Below are 20,000 nucleotides of genomic sequence, written 5' to 3' on the forward strand. Positions count from 1 at the left end.
TTAACATATTAACTATCAAGTAACTCAATTGCACTACAGAATTTTAAAGCCCTGTACTTCGTTGGTGTAGCCTCACGCGAGAAACATCGCTGGAGATTCCAATCACAGTTGAGGTTTATCATAGTACCCGTTGTTGCGTCATCTTAAAGAGCATCCAGTGAGCCTGCTGAGCGATATTGCTCGAGAAATGCTTCGTTTCTAAAAGCCACTGTTGAGTTTAATTCGAAGCCTTTGGTGGTAGTAAGCGTCCAAACGTTGGAAGGCTGCTGTTCAGATTGTTTCTCGCACTTGCAGTTAAATTTATCAACAAGAGCCTGTAACTCTTTTTGAAATTTTGGATGTCTGAATGCACAAAGAAAAGGATTTAAGCACGAGTTGAGAGAGAGCAACACTACAGGAAGCCATGACAACATGATGAAATAAGTCCGGAGCTCTTTAAGTGTGTCGACTTTAAAAGCTTCAGCGAGTTCACTGTACCGGTACACAAACAGCAAAGTACAAACCATCGGGATTATAAAGAATAGAAAGTTAGTAAAAACCATCAGAGAAATGTTTTTAGCCAAGGTGGCTTTTCGCTTCACACCTGCGCTAATTTCCGTTTTCTTGACGTAAACAAAGAGGTGGAAGTACAACGCAAAGCTTACAAGATAAAAGACAACAAGTGAGCAGGTTACAGCAAGACCTGTCATAGAAGTGTCCCAAATCTCCGGTCCATCCGTGAATGGCATCATACAAGTGAACTCGCCATGATACCTCAAACCACCAACTTGAAAGACAGCCAAAAGTGAATAACCAATAGCAACGCACCAGATTCCTGCCAAACACAGGAGCGCTACCGACTTCCTCAGTCTCAACTCGGGCTTCATGCAGTGCACAATCGACAAGTAACGCTCCAATGTTGCTAAGAATGAAGTTGAAACTGAAGTTATTTGAGCTGTTGTAAAAATAGCACCCATGACTGTACAGTATGAATTGACAAACACATCGATATCGGGGTATTTTTCTGTGTTCACGATAAATTCATACACAGTGAACCTGCCAAGCAAGATCGAGTACACTCCCATCATAGCGTCACAGAAGCCAATATTCCCAATCAAAATAAAGGATGTGCTTTTTCGCAATGATATTGAGCCGAAGCAAATGAAGACTACTAAAACATTTATCATAAGCGCGATGACACCGAACATGTACTCAACGTAGAACAGTTTTCTTGGAAGTGTGTTGAGCGTCCGGTCATACGGCATGCTTATCTCCACAGAGTGACAGTTTTCTTTCTTGCAGATACACTGAGGAGAGAACCCTTTTTCAGTAAAAAAGAGGGATTTTCCGTACTTGATTTCTTCTGCAAATTCATATTCTTCGGCATCCACTCTGCAAAACAGTTCACTTTCGTTTAAACTTGACAGGAACTCGGTATTGATTAAGTTACATTCCCCGCATTGAGCATTCCACTTTATACCAAGAACTTTTATCAGGCTGTCCAGACGAAAGAGATTGCTGCCTGGGAAGTACAGAGGATTTCCTTCAAAGTTGACGGATTCCAGGGACGGGAAGGTAGGGGAGATGTTACCCTCCCACTCTCTAAGGCTGTTGAAGGATATGTCTCTGCCAGAAACAAAAATTAACAGAAAGTTTTTGAGTGACAATTATTTACATTTTTCCGGTTACATTTTGCGTTGTCTTTTACCTTGAGACATGAAACATTTCGTGGAAGTCTGCCTTGATAATTGCGTGTAAATATAGTTAATTCTTGAGGCAAATGTAGTTGTGACAAATTCGAAGAAAAGACTTTTTAGGCCGAAATGCGTTCTGATTCGAGTCTGACCAAGAGAGTATGAAGGTAAGAGAGGTAATCCCTCATATTGGCCCTATTCCCATCGTAATGCCTCTTAAGTTATTTTTAGATCTCCTACGAGATCCGGTATCCCGACGAGGGTTAACTGATAGCCAATCATATGTCCCCATTTTTACCAATGATGACAGCTGAGCGAATTCCCACGCAGTGATTCGCGTTTTTCGCGAAAATGGGGACATATGGTTGGCTATCAGACAACTCTCGTGGGAATACCGGATCTCACAGGAGATCTAAAAATAACTTAAGAGGGATTACGATGGGAATAGGGCAAATATGAGGGATTACCTCTCTTACCTTCATGCTCTCTTGGTCTGACCGATTGATAGGTGTGAGGAATGGAGGCTTTTACGCGTTCAAAATGGCGGTCCTTTAACAAAGAGCTTTCACACACAAAAATGACGCCTTTAAAACATTTACTTGTAACCTTCCCCTTCTCTCCGAAAAATAGAGAATCGAAAATGGTTTTATTTCCGAAGATATTTGTTCAAAAAGCGTGACCTGGTACATTAATCAAGTATGAAATCTTGCCTTCTTTTGTCTTTTTAACCATTTCCTCTCTCAATAAATCCTCTGTTCTATCCATGTTTTATTCGGACATAACATAATCTTTTTAGGAAGTTGCTCACTTTTAACCTCTTATTGTGAACTTACGCGACAATGCATGGAAAAGGAAATAAAAGAAGGTGTATTACAAAAGGTGTATGGAGAAATTATTTCTTATGCTACCTGAATTTAATCCAACCATTCGCAGGAGCTAAGCAAGTGGGGCCTCTGTCTCCACTAATTCCTTGAATTAACCCTTTCCCGAGTAAATATATTTTCAGGAACATGTTTTTTTCCCGCGAAAATTATCACAATTCCCTTGACGCTGAGATAGCTCTGTTCAAGAGAAAATGAGGGGACAGAGAGGGAGGCTAAAGGCGTTGGCCGGGATATGTTATGTCCACGAAAGTTATTTTTAGACGAGCAGAAGTCTTTGTTCTAGCGGAAGTCTGTCTCCTGAGACGCCCGCATGCAGTCTTGCCTCGCTCTCAGGTTCTTAGTGAAAAGAGAAAATGATGGCGCACGTGGAAGGCTGATGAATATATATTTTCTTTCAAACATCGGACCGAGGTTGGCCTGCATGCGGACGTCTCGGAAGACTTCCGCTCGTCTAAAAATAACTTTCGTGGACATGACATATCCCAAGGGCTGGACCGGGAGCCTCCTTCTCTGTCCCCTCATTTTCTCTTGCTCTGTTTTGATTGGCTTTTACAACAGTGGGCGCGCTGAATCTCCCAAGGAAGGCGTTCTATAAATAAATCTACTCGGGAAAGGGTTGTCTCCTTGGCCAAGTAAAGGAGATAGAGGCTTCCCTTGATTAGTTTCTGCCATTCACTAATGAAATAAACACTTACAAGCAAAGAAGATGGGGCAGTAATGGAAACGAGGTTTCGCTTAGGTTCTCAATGTTGTTGCCTGAAAGCAGCCTAAGATAGAAGAAAAACAAAGCAAGTCAGTACAGTAATTAATCTTGACAAGCACAGTTAATAAAAGTATTATGATGTTAATTTTATTCGAATCACTGTCATTAATGATACTTTTTTCTGTTTTGCTAGAAACTCAACTCTATGCGCATGCGTTGCCAAGATAAGGGGCAGAGGGCGCAATGGGGAGGTAAGGCTAACAATGAAATTTCAATAGGCCATTTTCGAAATATGAAATTTTCAGCTTGATAGTGAGACAGTGAGGACAAAAACAATAGACACACATTGGAATGAACGTGATAAAAATTTTCATATCATCCACTTTCCTTTGTCTTTGTCCTTTAAACCTGTCTTTCAAGCTGAATTTTAATATATCGAAAAAGGGCTATTGTTTAGTTTTTGGAGTTTGATTTCGTCTGTTTTTCTTGTCTTGAGTAATAGCACTACGCACGTTTTGCGCAATACGTTCCCTTGTAATACTGCCACCTGTTTTGTGTGGTTTTGGCATAAAAAGGTTGATCACATTTCAGCCTGCGAGCAAGCTCTCTTGAGGAGGTTGGAGTGGGGGAGGAGAGAGGGGGAAACTTTCCTCTCTTTCCTCCCCCAACCCCCACCCCCTCGGGAGAGCTTTACCTCGGGCTAATCACCCAGTTTTGGTCTAAATATCTTCACTAAATCCGATGGCTGTATAATAGTTATCGCTTTACAAATGTTTTATAAATTGTTTACTTACAAAGCCAAAATGTTTGTACTTTTATTGAGTACAAAATAAGGAACTTCAACAAGCCCGTTCCTCGACAAATCCCTGTTTTTTTGTGAAGGAAAAGAGAAAAAGAACAAAAGTTATGGTAGGTAAGTGGCATTTCAAGTATTTTCACACCAATAGTTATTTCACAATTCAAAGTACAGTGAAAATACGGAAGCGCCAGAGATCTGTACTTACAAAACTGAGGTGTTCTTTGGAAGAACAAAGGTCTCGCGTAGTTTCACTGTTGATACGTCACATTTAGCGACAGTATAGTCATCCACTTGTGAGCAATTGCAGCCATGAGAACATGGACGCCAATCTGTCTTATTCCGCTCGAGTGTTTCTCCATGTATCACACCGAAATGTACAAAAACCAATACCGACAACAGGATAACCATTCCACAACTGATAGGAAAAAAAATCCAAAAGCAAAAACAATATTACATTTTTGCATGCGTTGCATACGTTCGTCAAAACAAGTTTACTAAGTCGATTTACCGGTTCAAATTTAATTTATTCGTCCTTGGCGCTGGACGGCGGCTCACTCAAAGAAACTAACGGTTGCTCGCAGCAGTTTCTTTCTTGGGAAGCGTTGGAGAAACCAACTGCTCGCAGGGTAAAATAGTAATAGTAGTAGTAGTAGTAGTAGTAGTAGTAGTAGTAGTAGTAGTAGTAGTAGTAGTAGTAGTAGTAGTAGTAGTAGTAGTAGTAGTAGTAGCACCGCGGAAATTCACTTGCACATATGCATTCACTAGGACAAACATACGGTGGCCCAGAAGGGTCACACATGCAAATTAAAAATGTTGCTGCAAATTAAAAAGAGTACATGCAAATTAAAAATTGTACATGCAAACTAAAAATATTTACTGTAAGAAACAGACAACTTTTTTAAAAGACATGTTTGGGCATGCTTATGTCATCATCAGTTTAATGAGTTCCTAAGTGTGAACAGTTATAAAGTCTACGGGTAGATGAAAAAATTATTACAACATGACGTAGTACAAAAGCGGGTACTATTTACAGTGTGACACCAAACATCAAGGTGTAAACTAAAACGTGAGAAAAGTGTTGTAATGCTGCAATTGTTTGTTAAGTTCCGGTTTGATCTTATTTATATAAAAAGCTTCTTTGAGTTTTAAATCAATTGAGTTGCTGGCAGAATCCAGAACACTAAAGCAAGAAGGGGAGTATTTGTCCTTATATAAAGGAGATGTGTTAAAATGCTTAAAAATATGCGAGTTTTTATCGCTTTCCGTGTGTTCCTTTATCCTGGTAGAAAAGTTGCGACTAATTTCGCCAAGATAACGGGAATTACAACTCGAACAAGAAAATTGGTAAACTACCATGGATTTTAGAGCAACAGGAGTACGATCTTTAACACTAAACATGCTTTTAATTTTGAATGAAGTGAAAACTGATTTGATAGTTAGGTCAGATTTGCAAAAGCGCTTAGTAAGTTGTCGGAGTTTAAGTTTCGCTATTTTGGAATAATGGCCGACAAAAGGGAGTTTAAGATAACGTGTATTATTGTCATCATTAGAGTTCCGGCTTTTTTGAGAAAAAGACCCGTCAAGATACCGCTTGAAAGTTCTGTCAATAATGTGCGAGGGAAATGAATTACGATTCAAGGTGTCAGAAAGTTTATTAAGATCGTTTTGAAGGCCGGAGGAGGTGTTGTTGATTTTACTATTGCGACCTTATAAATATAGTTACCTGCAAATTAAATACAGTACATGGAAATTACAAAAGATTGTGCTGCCAATTGAAAATACTACAGTACATGCGAACTAAAAATTCGAGGCAACGTAACAAATTCGTTGCCTGAAAAAGTGGGGAAAATGTCATCGTTAATATTTGAAATTTCACTGTATTTGTAACATACTGCAAATAAGTAAACAAGAGTTGCGTTACATTAGCTAAATACCTTGCTGTTTATTGAAATAGTATTGAAGCAAAAAGAAAACGTATCGATGCCAATTAGAAATGAAAGTCTTGCGCGCGCATTGGAATCCATAAGGTACTGGGACGAGCTACTGGCTGGGGCGAGCCATGAAATCTTGCGAAATGGCGGACGAAAGATCGCTAATACGGAACTACTTTCATCTTGGGTATGAAAATGATTTCATTTTGCAATTCTTGGTCGACTACCATGGCATTAAAATGAGCTTAAGTACGCTAAAACGCAGGCTGCGAGATTATGGCTTGAAAAGAAGAGGAAACGAGGTCGATGTTGACCAGTTGCGAGATGTAATCAGAAATCTGGTCAAGCACTAGGATACAGAGTAGTGTGGCACTCTTTGAGGCTAGTACATCCATAGGCAGCCCAAGCTCGCGTCACTACAGACAGCCGTTGAGAATTAAACGTGTTATAAGACTTTGTATGGGAAATAAAATATCGTCGATTATGAAGCCTAAAAAACGCTCAATTTAACGTTCATTCAATAAAAGGAATGAAATGACTCACCTCTGGTGTATTATTGTGCCTTTTGGAGCTTATTTCACCGTTTCGGGAATTCCGTGTTTTCAATGTTCTAAGACTAAGTCCTTGCCCCAGTAGCTCGTCCCAGTACCTTATGGGTGCCAATGCGCGCGCAACACTTTTCATTTTTAATTTGCATCGATACGTTTTCTTTTGCTTCAATACTATTTCAATATGCAGCAAGGTATTTAGCTAATTTAACGCAACTCTTGTTTACTTATTTGCAGTATGTTACAAATACAGTGAAATTCCAAGTATTAACGATGACATTTTCCCCACTTTTTCCGGCAACGAATTTGTTACGTTGCCTCGAATTTTTAGTTAGCACGTACTGTAGTATTTTCAATTGGCAGCACAATCTTTTTTAATTTTACTATATTTAATTTGTACTATATTTAATTACTATATTTAATTTGCAGGTAAATATTTTTAGTTTCTTTGTACAATGTTTAATTTGCATGTACTCTTTTTAATTTGCAGCAACATTTTTAATTTGCATGTGTGACCCTTCTGGGCCACCGTACTAACATACCAATGATATTATGGCGACTGCTGTGCTATTTCAACAGGAGTCATAGCAGAGGTTGTATCAGTCATCACTTTATTTGGATGGTTATTATTGCTAGTGCTACGACACTAATATGATGATTTTTTTCAGTTTTTAGGACGGATTGGCTTTTTTTCAGCCTTTTTGAGAGAAATCAATAAGAGTGCATCGTCATCTTGCATTGAAAGCATATTGTCAATTCTGTTTTCCTTGTCATGGAGATTTGCAAACTAAATAACAGTCAGGGGCACCCAACGTCAATTTTCGGAAAATATATGTTCGGAAGACGATTTGAAATCTAGAATTTTCGGAACATTTGTTGTAAAATTTCTTGCTTGACTGCCTCTCCTAGGATTTTCGAACATCTGAAAAAATGGTATAATTTGCCCACTTTTAACGGATTTTTACCCTAAAAAGGTAACCTAGAATTTACGGGAGCCTTTTTTTTGGCTCCCTATAGTAAGTTTTGATCCCTATAGTTTTCGGATCATCACTAGACTTTCAGCTAGGAAATCCGAACAGATAAAAATTTTCAGGGGATAAAAATATGCCTATATCTACCATTTAAATACTAAAATACGTTTAACAATGCTATGTTCAAGTGGTTTTGAACTATGTTTTCGTTGGGTGCCCCTGTTGCCGCTAAGTAGGTACCAGTCAGCGAACAACACTGTGAACTGAAGTAATGACAATTACAACTTGAAAAATTCAATGTGAAAATTTTCCGCTATCATTTCTGATACACTATTGAAGTCTTGAACATAAATTGCAGAAACTACACAGCAGTAGTTCAACCAATGTTATCTTCTTCTTCGATCCAACGTCGCGAGTCCTTCTGTTACTTATGTTTAAATCATTTCTCCCGGGTTAGAGGTGTTTATTTCCATTAGTAGAGAGATTAAGCATCACGTTTACGGCAAACGGCAAACGTCGGACTAAAATTTGCGTTTTGCCAAATGTGGAAGAAACTCGTTTGATATGAGCTCATTTCTTGGCTCTTAGCAGCAGGTATCAAGCGACTTTTTAAAAGAAAGAGACGAGTTCGAATAACATGATTTCCATGCTTTTATGACAAGCAGCAGCCCACCGTTTCGCGTTTGCCGTTTCACGTAAAAGCGATGCTTAATCTCTCTACTAGAGTGATTAAACGTTAACTGATAGCACTCTAACGAAAGATAGCTTTTGTCAATGCTTACATTACGACGAGTCGCAGCGAGCGATTACTCTTGAAATTGCTCTCTTCCAGGTACTGAATGTAAATAAGCGCTATAAAATTTGCTCTGTTTACATCAAATAGAACCAGAAAACGCGTTTAACGTTGAAGAAGCTCAAAGAAATATAAAGGATCGAGTTTGTGGGTGAAGAAAACCAATAAAATTACTTGCTTGGTTTTTTAGTTGGTCTAAAAAAGTAGAAATTTACTTGGTCTGCTCTTCAGTGCATCACCGACTATGATAAATTGCTTTCAACTCCATCATTCAGAAATGGTTTCATGCTCCTCTGGTTAGAATAATAATCATGAAATCATGAAACTTACAAAGTTAGAATTTATCAGGGGTGATCTGTAAGGACGAAAAAAAAGGCCGGCGGCCTTTGATACTCACTGATTAGTGTTCGTCCGTTTAGCCTTCTGTTAAATGAGGTTTAAATATGTTTGAGATAAAGGCCACAGTCATCATGTTTTAAAGGAGCGTGGGCGGAGTTAATGTGCCAAGGTTCCAAAGAACAAAGCTAGTCAGTTAAGGATGTCACTGGTTGGTGGTGATAATTTTGGAATTTGCCCACAAAGTTATATGGTTCGTTTGGCAAGCATGTACGTTATGACAAATATAAGTTTTCCTTTTTGCAAAGAAAAAAAATGATTTTTGGTACCCTTTTTAACGCTTACTAAACACAGCTACTTGATTTTTCTCTTGTATTATACGTTTTCTAAATAATCATATATAGAATAGAATCAATAAGGTCTGTTCGTTGTTTCCTCTGCCGTACAGGATCCTTAAGTTGGCAAAAATTAATATGGTCGGTTTTCGGGGACTTTGTGGCAAGTCCATTAATCGAGTCCTCGTCTAGTACAGATTCACGAGAGGGACTTGACACGTTTCCCACCTCAGTGTGATTTCGACCGAATGAGGAAATTTTTGAGGTTTTGCTCCAAAATGCTCAAAATGCTGAAAGTCAACCATAGCAGAATATTATCATCATCATCATCATCATCATTATCATTATCATTATTATTATTAATATTATTATTATTATTATTATTATTATTATTTATTATTATTATTTTTAAATGAGGCGCAGAAGACATTAAAAAATGCCTTAATTAATGAATTAACTTTGAATATTTCCAAAGGCAATAATAGTGGTTGTTTTTTTGTTCACGAGTTTGCCAAGCCTTTGCTGCTATTATTTATGGTCTTTTTCTTGGATGCCGTTATTGTAGTTATTACATTATGCAAACTCGCGTATTTTACATTAATTGCATTCCTTGTCCAATCATAAGTTGCCAGGCATGTAATGACAAATGTCATTTTAACTACCTGACGATTCTTGTAGTTAAAATCGCCAAGGTTTTCAAAACTGTCATGAAATTCCCTAAGGGTGCGTTTGATTGACTGTATTCCGGAATAGGAATACATGGAATAGAAGTTTGAAATCGTTCATTTTTACGGAGATTCACATTAAAATTGTCAAACACCTGCTAAAATGCTATTTTAAACATATCCTATTATCCTTGCTGCTTCAAAACGCCAGATACAACGTTTTAAATCATCACTCCACGTGTTACCACCGCGTAACACGACCCCTAGTCGCCGTTTGCGACTGAGTTTGAAATGGACGGAGATTCCTTAATGCAACACAGAGTTTATAAGCTAAGAATTAAGTGCTTTTAGAGGGAACTACGCTTTATCAGCCTTATCTGAAAAGATTTTTTAACGTACGTGAAACCATTTTTTTAAAAAATCCTCATAAACTCAGAAAATTCTGCTCTCTTATTTAAAGGTTTTAATCGACAGGTGACTGATTTAAAACCAACGGGATGCCCTTTCCACAAGGGATGTACATGAAGAAAAAGAAGTGAACAAATCACAGTGACCATAGAACAAAAATGTTTCAATCTCCAGGAGAGAGAGTTGACCCCTTTTTTTCCTACTGACAACTTTACAATATTACGTTAAAAAATTTAACTTGCTTTCGCCTAAATTAATATCGTTGAGGATGAACTTCTATCTTTTTATCTCTTAAAATGATTTATTTTACTAGATATATGGGGCATTTGAATATGTTGAAATTTATATACACCTTGTAAATTTTAAATGTTGCATGTTAACGCGTTTTTCTAACTTAAATCCTTACCTTGCGATTTCTTTCTAGACATCTGCTTTATTCGAACTAAAGGTCAGGGTGTTTGTAATGAAGTTTCTTATCCCATAGACTGAAGAATAAAGATATTAAGCGAATACAGCTTTTGATATCTTTCAAATGAAGCTGAATCATTGCATCTTTTTTTTGTTTTTTGGCCAAAATGAGATCCATTAGATGTACAAATGGGTCGTTTGTAGCATTTACTTATTTTCAGAAAGAGGCTGTTTAGGCGTTTTATTAACACCGGCTGTGCGAAAAATCTTTTGTGCAACTTCAGTAGTCATATTGAAGAATGCTTAATTAGAAGTCGTAAGGAAAGACATTGCGCACTAAATGTCAAGAGGTACGCGGTCAAACGTTCCTTTTTTTTAAGTTCAATTTCAGGTATTGCTTTTCAAGGAGTCTCAAGAGCTTGCAAATTTTTGGTCAAAAGATAGTTTTTCATTTGTAATGTTATATTATGAAGTGGAAGTTGCTATGGAAACATCAACGTAATTAATTTCCTTGAAAATGACATACTCAGTAGCCAGGTTTTTTTAAACTTGGCACTTATTGATAGTCAGGCACAGGACATTAAAAAAGTACATAAAAAGATCAAGTGGGATGACCTTGCTTTTTTTCGCTCGGGCGCTGCATGCTATTTATTCTAAGAGTTTTTTTGTGAATTACGCGAGAAGCGCTCGAAACTTGATCAAATAGAAAAATCATTGTTATGTACTTAATTAAGCAATAGAGGACTTTTTCCGTGTTTACAAGGGGGGAAATGGGAGAATTCGAGACAGTTACAGTTATGCAAAACCGACAAATGAAGGAAAATGCTGTTTTTTTTTTACTTCTTGATTGAAACAGATTTTCTTGATACACGCTCATATTTCCTACCAGCTAATCAAAACGCGTTTTCTGATAACAAATAACCAATCAAAGTTCTTGTGATATCACAGCCGTGTTTATATCCTCTCATTTAAATACAGCTATTGACCAATGAGAATGTGCGTACTATCCTAATTATTTTATAAAATACAATACGATACAATTTAATTGACCACTCCCCATAGGGGCTTTTCAGGGCCGATGAAACACAATCACGACAGCACAGAACATTCAACAACAACAGTCAAGAATCCCAACTGGCCGGAGGCAAGCTAGTTGGCTTTTACAAGTGCAGGGACTACCCGGAACAAATTCGATCAGTGGTTAGAACATGTCTTGAACCCGATTGATCTCAAGGCACCCGCCCTAAGCACTGAGCTGCACTGCCTCCTCAAATAAATAATAATAGTAATAATTACAATTTATAAAGCGCTAATACTAATTGATATTCTATAGCGCTGTTTAAAAATGAATATTTACATGAATGAAAAATTACTATGTAAATAATAATCATATAAATAAATGATTAATTATAAAAATCTAATCTATATAAATTTGTTTTGAGTTCCTTGTTCAATGTTTCAATTTTAGTTTGATTTCCAATGCTCAGTGGAAGATTGTTCCATAGTGTAGGGCCAGCTTTAAAGAAAGCCCTGTCTCCAAATGTCTTGTACTTGGTATTTGGGGATCTGTAGAATGCTGTCCTGATTTCTTAGATTATAGCATCTAGCAGTTTTCGGCCTTAAAAGAGACACCAAATATACAGGGGCCATTCTATGCTGTACTTTATTGTCTAGAAGTAGTATCTTGAACATAATACGATATTTCACCGGTAACCAGTGCCAATCTTCCAGTACTGGAGTAGCAAAAGCCACTGAATATTACTGAAAATGTGAGCCTTTCAAATTGCGCGACCTTGCAAAGAAATGTAAGCAAATTGTGGGACCGCGACATGATCACCTCACACTCAGTTTTTGGCTCCAAGACTGCGATCATCATTCTAACTTTGCATTTAATGTCCATTTCGTAGTTTAAACATATAAAAAATGATAGCTAAGTACCATTTTATCAGGCCTAAAACGGGGGTCAAACTAGTTCTAAAAATAAAGGGAGGAACGTTCTCCACTTTGAGTGGATTGGTCTTTGGTGAGCCTCTTTACTATCCTTTTTCAATGGTCAACAGGATCCCTTTTGTTAGTTGGGTTTTTAATTAAATTCCGCTCCATTTGTATCAGTTACTATAATTTTCAGATTATCATTAGAGTGGTGAATTTGCGGTATACTGAAACGTCAAATTCCAGTGGAATTGAATCAGTGCAAACCAGATAAATAACTGAATGGATTTAAGTAGGTTGTTGTGCACCGGGGAAGTAGTGAAGCTATGTCAATGTTAAGTCAAATGACCTACGTACGATTGTTTTGCCAAGGCTTAGGTTCCAAATGTCTTACTTGATTTAAAACTGTTCTGTTGTTGATATGAATCTTTTTTGATTTCGCGTTTCTATGATCATGATGAGCAGGGGCGTAGCCAGGGGAGGGTTCCAGGGGTTCCGGAACCCCCCCTCTCGAGCCAAGGAACCCCCCTCTCCTATTTTTAACAGTGATTTTATCCCAGCAAGAGTGTAATGGACTCTCGATTCCTGAAATTCTTCGTTTTGTTCTATGCTTACAATAAGTACAGTGAACGTCATTGTGTTATCTATTTGCGTTTCACTTGCATTTTCGGAGACATGAGACAGAAATTCTGACATTGAAGCAGCGCTGGAGTTTTATGAGAACGACCTTCCTTCTCCTCATGTGGTTGATGTTGAGCTCCTGCGATGGAAGAGAACGTGGTGCAGCACTGAGGATGCCGACCTCCCCACCAGTGCAGTTCAGACATTCGCAGCATACACCTTACTCCAAAATGGCCCCCATTTTAGTATTCTTTTGTTTGATTACAAGTGGCCCTGTTGGCCTCATTCAAGGGTAAATATTCTTTTGAATTCTACGTTTGAAAGCGAGGCCAAAAGGGCCAGTTTACAATGAAACAAAAGAATACTAACATGGCTGCCATTTTGAAATAAGGTGTATGCGATCGAGAGTTCTTTCCTAACATCCACACCTTGATCTGCATGTTGTGCACGTTGCCGATGACGTCAGCTGAATGTGAACGCTCATTCAGTACACCAAGAAGATTAAAAACATACCTGAGGTCGACCATGTCAAGCGAGCGAGAGGCTGGGCTGGCGTTGATGAGCATCAATTACCACCGAGACATAAATATCGAGGAAGCGATAAGCACGTTTGCTCAACGGAAACCAAGGCGTCTTATGTTTACATAGCGTAAACGCCAAAGTCTTGTATTTTTCGTTGGAACCAATTTGGAACCCCCCCTCCTAGAAATCCTGGCTACGCCCCTGATGAGATCAATCATTCTATCACCGAAGAAGATCTCGGTTATAGACTCTTAAACGCTGCACAACTACTTTGAACTTTCTACCCAAATTTTTGCATTTCACGTTGGATATATGATGTTCCAACGTTCTAGTGCCCAGTGTCACGTGCATCACAGCTTTTAACTGGATCACTTGTAAATGATTCTCCGCCACAATGTTGCTTGAATTTCTGCCGCCCTCTCCTCTCCAGCTATCATGTCACTCGGGGACTGAGAGGTGATTTAGCCAGCGTAGTTAGGAGGCAGCTGAAACTAAGGTTAGCCACACCGAAGACCCTGGCTTTGTTCTAAAAGAAATTGAAATTTCATATCGTTCGACGATGTTTCTTTTTTCGTAGACTCGAATCAAAAGTAGACAATAAGGCTACTCTGTCTTCTCAAGCTTTTCGTTTATCTCTGTTGCGTTTTGTGTTAATCTGAAATTGCTATTCAGTATTATATCGAGTTTCATCTTATGTATTTTGTATAACCTAAGACATTCTAGCAGTTATAAATGCTACTTTAGCAGTAACGAAAGGAAAGCTTTATTTATATGACCAATTTTATAAGTGCTACTATGACCAAAAAAACAATTTTTATTTTTCTTTGAAACAGTAACTGAACAAAGTTTTTAAGCCTTGATTTCAAAAAGACACCTGTTTATTTTAACTGGAATTTCCCTGTTTAATGGTCCGCCATTACTAACTTTAAAATATTGAGAAAGCTGGATCGAGGAGAAAATGACGTCGAAGACTCAAGTAAGAATGCAATGCGTGTGTACGCAGCTGAATCAATATGCAGCACGGGAGTTTCGCGCTTTCAGAGTCGAACACTCTCCTTGAAGCTTACTGTAAAAAGCAGCATTAAACACGAAACTATTTTTCAAAAGAGGGCTGGCAATTAACTTTTGGAGACACGTGGAGACGTTTTATGCAAAAATTTAAATCGACATGTTCTGAACGTCTGGCGTTAATTGCAAAGAGTTCAGTTGAATAAGAAGTTTGTTAATAATGAGCTAAAATTTCGGTCAAATGTGAACTTTGATATAAATAACTATTGGATCACAAACCTTGCAGTCGTTCTGTTGCTATATTCACCAGCGTTTTTTCTTTGATCCTAGTTGGCGGCTGCTCCCTCCTCACGGGTTCAATGAGTGGAATCGGAAAATGTATTATCATATAATCTCACCAAACAAATGAAATGCAGTAAATGATCGGGTAATTTGAAGAGTTCTGGATTCTTGACTGCTCAACCATCTTAGCTCGCTAGATTCGCAAGGAAGTGTTTTCTTTTACTTGATCTAGGAGTTTTTGCCAGCCGGAAAGAAATAAAGAAATTCAATATTCGCATATCAAATCTATAGCGGAGTTCAACAAAGAAATTTCACAATAGCGTTTTGTAGGACCATTCTTATTTAAATTTTGCAATTCCCGTGGGGCCAGGCAAAAGACTTATTCGTGCTTAATGCTTTATAGGGGCTGTAAGGAGAATATAAATTCTCTGCTATGTCACTGCGTTCCGCCGCAGGGAAAACGTTTAAGTTCTAATCAGCAGAAAGGCAACAACACGTTGAAATAGGAAGGACACGACCAGTTGTGTTTATTGGGGACGAGAAAAAGCTAACATACAAGAAATAAAGTAGTGGCGGAGAAAAAACGAATTACATCACTGTAAACTACGAGACTAAACGTAAACAGCATACTAGAAAAATTAAGCTCGGCAAGGTGCGAGCCGTAAAACTGGCTGTGTCGAGTGACTGACGCGAGAGGCGACAAGGCTTAAATACCGAGATGTGGGGTAAAATCCCTAGAGGATCAAACTGCGGCTCCGTGTTCCTCTTGAGCCGGGAAGTAAATAACCTCTGGGAAACCACTAGCCCAAGATTTCCAACGTTTGAAACAACCGTGGTAGGTCTTGAACGTGCTAGGAGCCTTGCTGTGGGCAAGAACCGCTGGAATGTGCGTACGCGGGCTCTCCAAAGCCGGATGGTGAACGCGTGATACCCTGGAACTTGTAAACAAATAAAGGAAAAAATAAGGCATAAGAGAAATGAGGAAAAAATGGTAGACGTGGAATACCGATTGCAATTTATTAAGCGTGGACAGCCAATAACGCGTACATCTTAAGTATAGGCAATAACAACAATATACGAAGAAAACAAAAACCCCTAAAATCCGTACAAGGTTGCCAACAAAGGCCATACGTTTACAAAAGATAAGCAAACACGCTCTAGAGCGACCGTCAATAAGGCACTAGCCTGTAAAAAACTATGAAAAAACGAACTGGAATAAACCGAAAAAGGACACGCGCTATAAAGCGCTAAATATCGTACGTGAACCGCTATAAAGCGACAAGGGACACACACGAACCGCTATAAAGCGCTACACAGCGTAGGTGAACCGCTATAAAGCAACGAAAGTCGTCCGTGAACCGCTAAAAGCGCTACATGGAATAGCGCGAAAAGCTCTGCAATAAAGTACCAATGCTTGAATAACGGCTCTAAAAATGCGAACTGGCATCCAAATAAATAACAAGTACAGGAGCGCGAAAACCGCAAGCGCTAAAAATAGTAGGGAACCCCAAGTGGGAATCGTCAAAAATACTTGACGGGTCAGAAAATTCTATGATTCGGGAAACTGAATCCCGAGGGTGACCTAGGGGAAAGAGGTAAGGCCAAAAACTAGCAGAAGGCCATTTGGGGGCGATAAGCATACCGCGCGCGAGACGTTTCCAAATGCGCTAACGTACGCGCGACAAGAAGGACTGGAGGAACCAAATAGTTGTTAACGCCGCCCCAACTGGCACTAAAAGCGTCCACGCCTTCGCAACCGGGACACCAGAACTTAGAGTAAAAACGCTCGCACTTAGCGGAAAGAGAGGATGCGAAACGATAGACGTCAAAAGGACCAAAAATACTGCTAACATGTTGGAAGAAAATAGTGGAAACAGCCCAATCATCATAATCAACAACGCGGCTGTCCGAATCCGCGTAAGAGTTGAGTGAGCGTGGGATCCACTCAACTCCAAGTGAAATATCATGTGCGGCACAATAGGCGAAAATTTCAAGAGCTAAAGCATGCAAACGAAGGCTGTTGCTGCCCTTGGCGGAAATAGACGCCGCGTTCTTACTATCCGTAAAGACCTTGACCACTTTGCCCGTAAGGGAAGCCCGAAACGATTTCAGGCAGTAAAGAATGGCTAACAATTCCCTGGCGTTACTATCTAAACCGGACTCCAAAGAGGAAAACGCTTGAAAGAAAAGATCGAACTCCTCGCTATCAACGCGGAAGGCACACCCACCGCAGGCGAAACTGCTGGCGGCGGAAAACACGAGAGTCATGGGAAGCGAATATCTGGTGAGAGACCTCCCATTGAGTCTGGCACAGTTAGAAAGCCAGAAATCAATTTCCTGCAGGTATTCGGAGAAAAACTGATAGGACCTAAAATCCAAAGGACAATCCCACCCGCTGTGAAGTTTGACAAATGACTGGAGGAATCTGGACATAAGGAGTGCAATGTTGCCAAAACCCTGGGTGAGGGAAATAATTTGCCCTGTAACAGAGGCAACCACGCGTGGGGTAACGGAGCGAGACCCAGATTTTAGTGATAGGAGTGCCCTAAGCAACTTGACAATGCGGCGGTGAGGAATAAATATGCGGCCACGCGAAAGATCCCAGAAAATGCCCAACCATTCTAAACCTGGGTAGGAGCCCAAATAGATTTCTCCTCATTGGCGACCACGCCCGCATTTGCCAAATCGGATCTAACAGCCGAAGCAGTACTCTGAGGTACCGAAAAATCATGGAGGCATCCGGCGCCGTCGTCTAAATACAAGACCAAGGGTATGCCCCGGGAGCGCCAATGCTTAACTAACGGCCTAAAAACCTTTGTGAACACGTAAGGCGCTGGCGAGAGACCGAACGGGAGCACGGCGTAAACAAAAAACCTGGGCTTTATAGAGCTACCGAGGGGCCACTGAAAGCCTAAAAATGTTTGAGATTCCTCATGAATGCTTACGTGGTGATACCCAGACTTCATATCGAATTTAAACCTGGCGAATATAACCTGGCGAGTGAACGTAATTAAGAAAAGTCCTACTATCCTCCATTTTAAACTTAACTTTGGGAATAAACTTATTGACGTGACGGAGGTCGAGAATAAGCTGGCACTTTCCCACAGGGCTAACGGATACCGTTAAAGGATTGACAACCGTGGGAGGAGTAAAAACTTCAATAACAGAACCCGCAAGAAGCAGATCAGAAATAGCACTGTCAACAAAACTGGCGTAATCTAAGGCAGACCTATTGTTACAGAAAAACGCTCTAGGAGGCCATGAAATAAAAGGAATGGGATACCCGAAACGGATGATATAAAGAACCCAAAGGGAGGAACCGATGCTAACCCAAAAATCAACCTTGCTCCTGAGCCTATCCTTATAAACTATGGGCGCTGACCCCTGCTTATACTCAAAACCACGAGAGGACAAACATTGTTCGTATTCAGAGTCGAAACTGTACTTATCTTGTGAGAGTAAGTCAGCAAACTCCTCCTCCACACGGGCGTTGACATCACCCGCCTTCGAGCCAGAATGCGAAGCTGAATAATGAACGCCTAGAGCGCCGGAAGCCTCCTGCTGTAAAGACGCCATAAACGAATTTTCAGGAACGGTTAACGGCGCCTCTGGAACTAGCTGGCAGCTGGCTAGATGAGCAGCCGACGTGAAACCTTGCGAGACGGACCGGGCACTCCTTCCACCAGTGGCCTGAAGAACCGCAGTATCGACAAGGCCCTCGGGTGAATTCACGGTTAGTGGTGAAACTGTGTTAGTTTGTCGAAGAGGAAGCGAACGGCTATGAAAATTGCCAAGAACGCTGACTCCCGTTGAACTGCCTTGAGTAAGGGGAGAAGAAAGGTTGAGCTTGACGATTTCGGACCGCAAATCCCTCAACATTACGCTTCTTTCTTTGTCGAACTTGATCTCTCAGAGCCTGCCTCTCCGCAGCGAAAAATTCTCTTGTCGTCGTCCTCGCTCAACGAGACGGGATTAGATTCGTAGTGTTTAACGGTCAACCAACCGGCCTCGGACGAATCCGCGATCCGTATCTTACGGTTACGTTCCTGTAAAAGTTCTACGGCTTCGTTAAGAATGGAAAACGCCTCAGACTCGGGAGGTAGATCGGCCAAATGATCCTTAAGTGAAACAAGCTTGGCTAACACTTGACCGTTAAATTTGAAATTACGTTCGTTGCCGGTGTGATTAAACTTGATCTCTGACTGTTCCTTCAAAGAATTAGAAGCAGAAAGGGCGGCTGAGGCAACCTCTTGCGATTTCTGTACCTCACTGATTTGCGAAGGGTGATTTGTGAGGGGCGAGCTGACTAACAACGAAATCTTTGAAACTATCAAGATCTTGCTTTGTAACAGGCTCGTCTCCCATACTACAAAATTAAGCTCGGCAAGGTGCGAGCGATAAAACTGGCTGTGTCGAGTGACTAACGCGAGAGGCGACAAGGCTTAAATACCGAGATGTGGCGTAAAATCCCTAGAGGATCAAACTGCGGCCATAAATGCAGATTCCGAACATAAACACATTTTTGTGTTTAAGCCGCTACCTAACCGCCGAGGTGATTTGGACTCAGACACAGCAGACAGGTGCAAGTGTGGCACGGCGATAGTGCAACTATTTGTATATGCGCAACTTATAGTCATCCTGTACAAAAGACTTATCGACTTATCGATGACATTACCAACGGAAGAACTTTATCGGGTACTCCTCTTATAATATATAATACAAATTCACAAATATAGTACACACGAAAACGACGAAAAGCAAAACAAAAAATAAATTTAAAAAAAGAGAGAAAGAGCAAAACCCAAAAGAGAGAGGTGCAACGGGACCAGCGCCCCATGCGAGGCACCGCCTCTAGATTAATTTACAATAAAATGAATCCTCAAACATTCGTTAGGAAAAAAAATAAAATAAAATGAAGAATCGCATGGGCACGTAAAAGTGGCGTCCATCTAAATCAGTATTACAGTAAAGGCATTCATTAAAAAAGACCAAGTCTCTGAGTTCGCGATCTAGAGACAGTGGAAGTAAGTCTAGCATGATCAGCCGCTCCTTGTACGACGTCTCGCCTCTGCGCGTACGTAAAATCCACCTGCTTGCACGTCTCTGTACCTGTTCACCTTAGCATTCAGAGTAACGTAAGAGGGCGACCAGACTTGGGTGGCGTAACATAGTTTCTCTACT

At 40.1% G+C, this 20,000-nt stretch overlaps 1 protein-coding gene across 1 annotated transcript; it reads right to left on the minus strand.

Moving 5' to 3' along the window:
* Positions 1-143: 143 nt before the first annotated feature.
* LOC137972929 (lutropin-choriogonadotropic hormone receptor-like) lies at positions 144-13,573 on the minus strand. Its single transcript, XM_068819616.1, has 5 exons — positions 13,521-13,573; positions 4,265-4,474; positions 4,055-4,126; positions 3,253-3,324; positions 144-1,605 (listed from the first exon to the last, which is right to left on the minus strand). Exons 1-5 carry the CDS (start codon positions 13,571-13,573, stop codon positions 144-146), a joined length of 1,869 nt encoding a protein of 622 aa, XP_068675717.1.
* Between the last annotated feature and the right edge of the window lie 6,427 nt (positions 13,574-20,000).

Source organism: Montipora foliosa, chromosome 10 (genome assembly GCF_036669935.1).
Source record: "Montipora foliosa isolate CH-2021 chromosome 10, ASM3666993v2, whole genome shotgun sequence".
Classification (NCBI taxonomy): Eukaryota; Metazoa; Cnidaria; class Anthozoa; order Scleractinia; family Acroporidae; genus Montipora; species Montipora foliosa.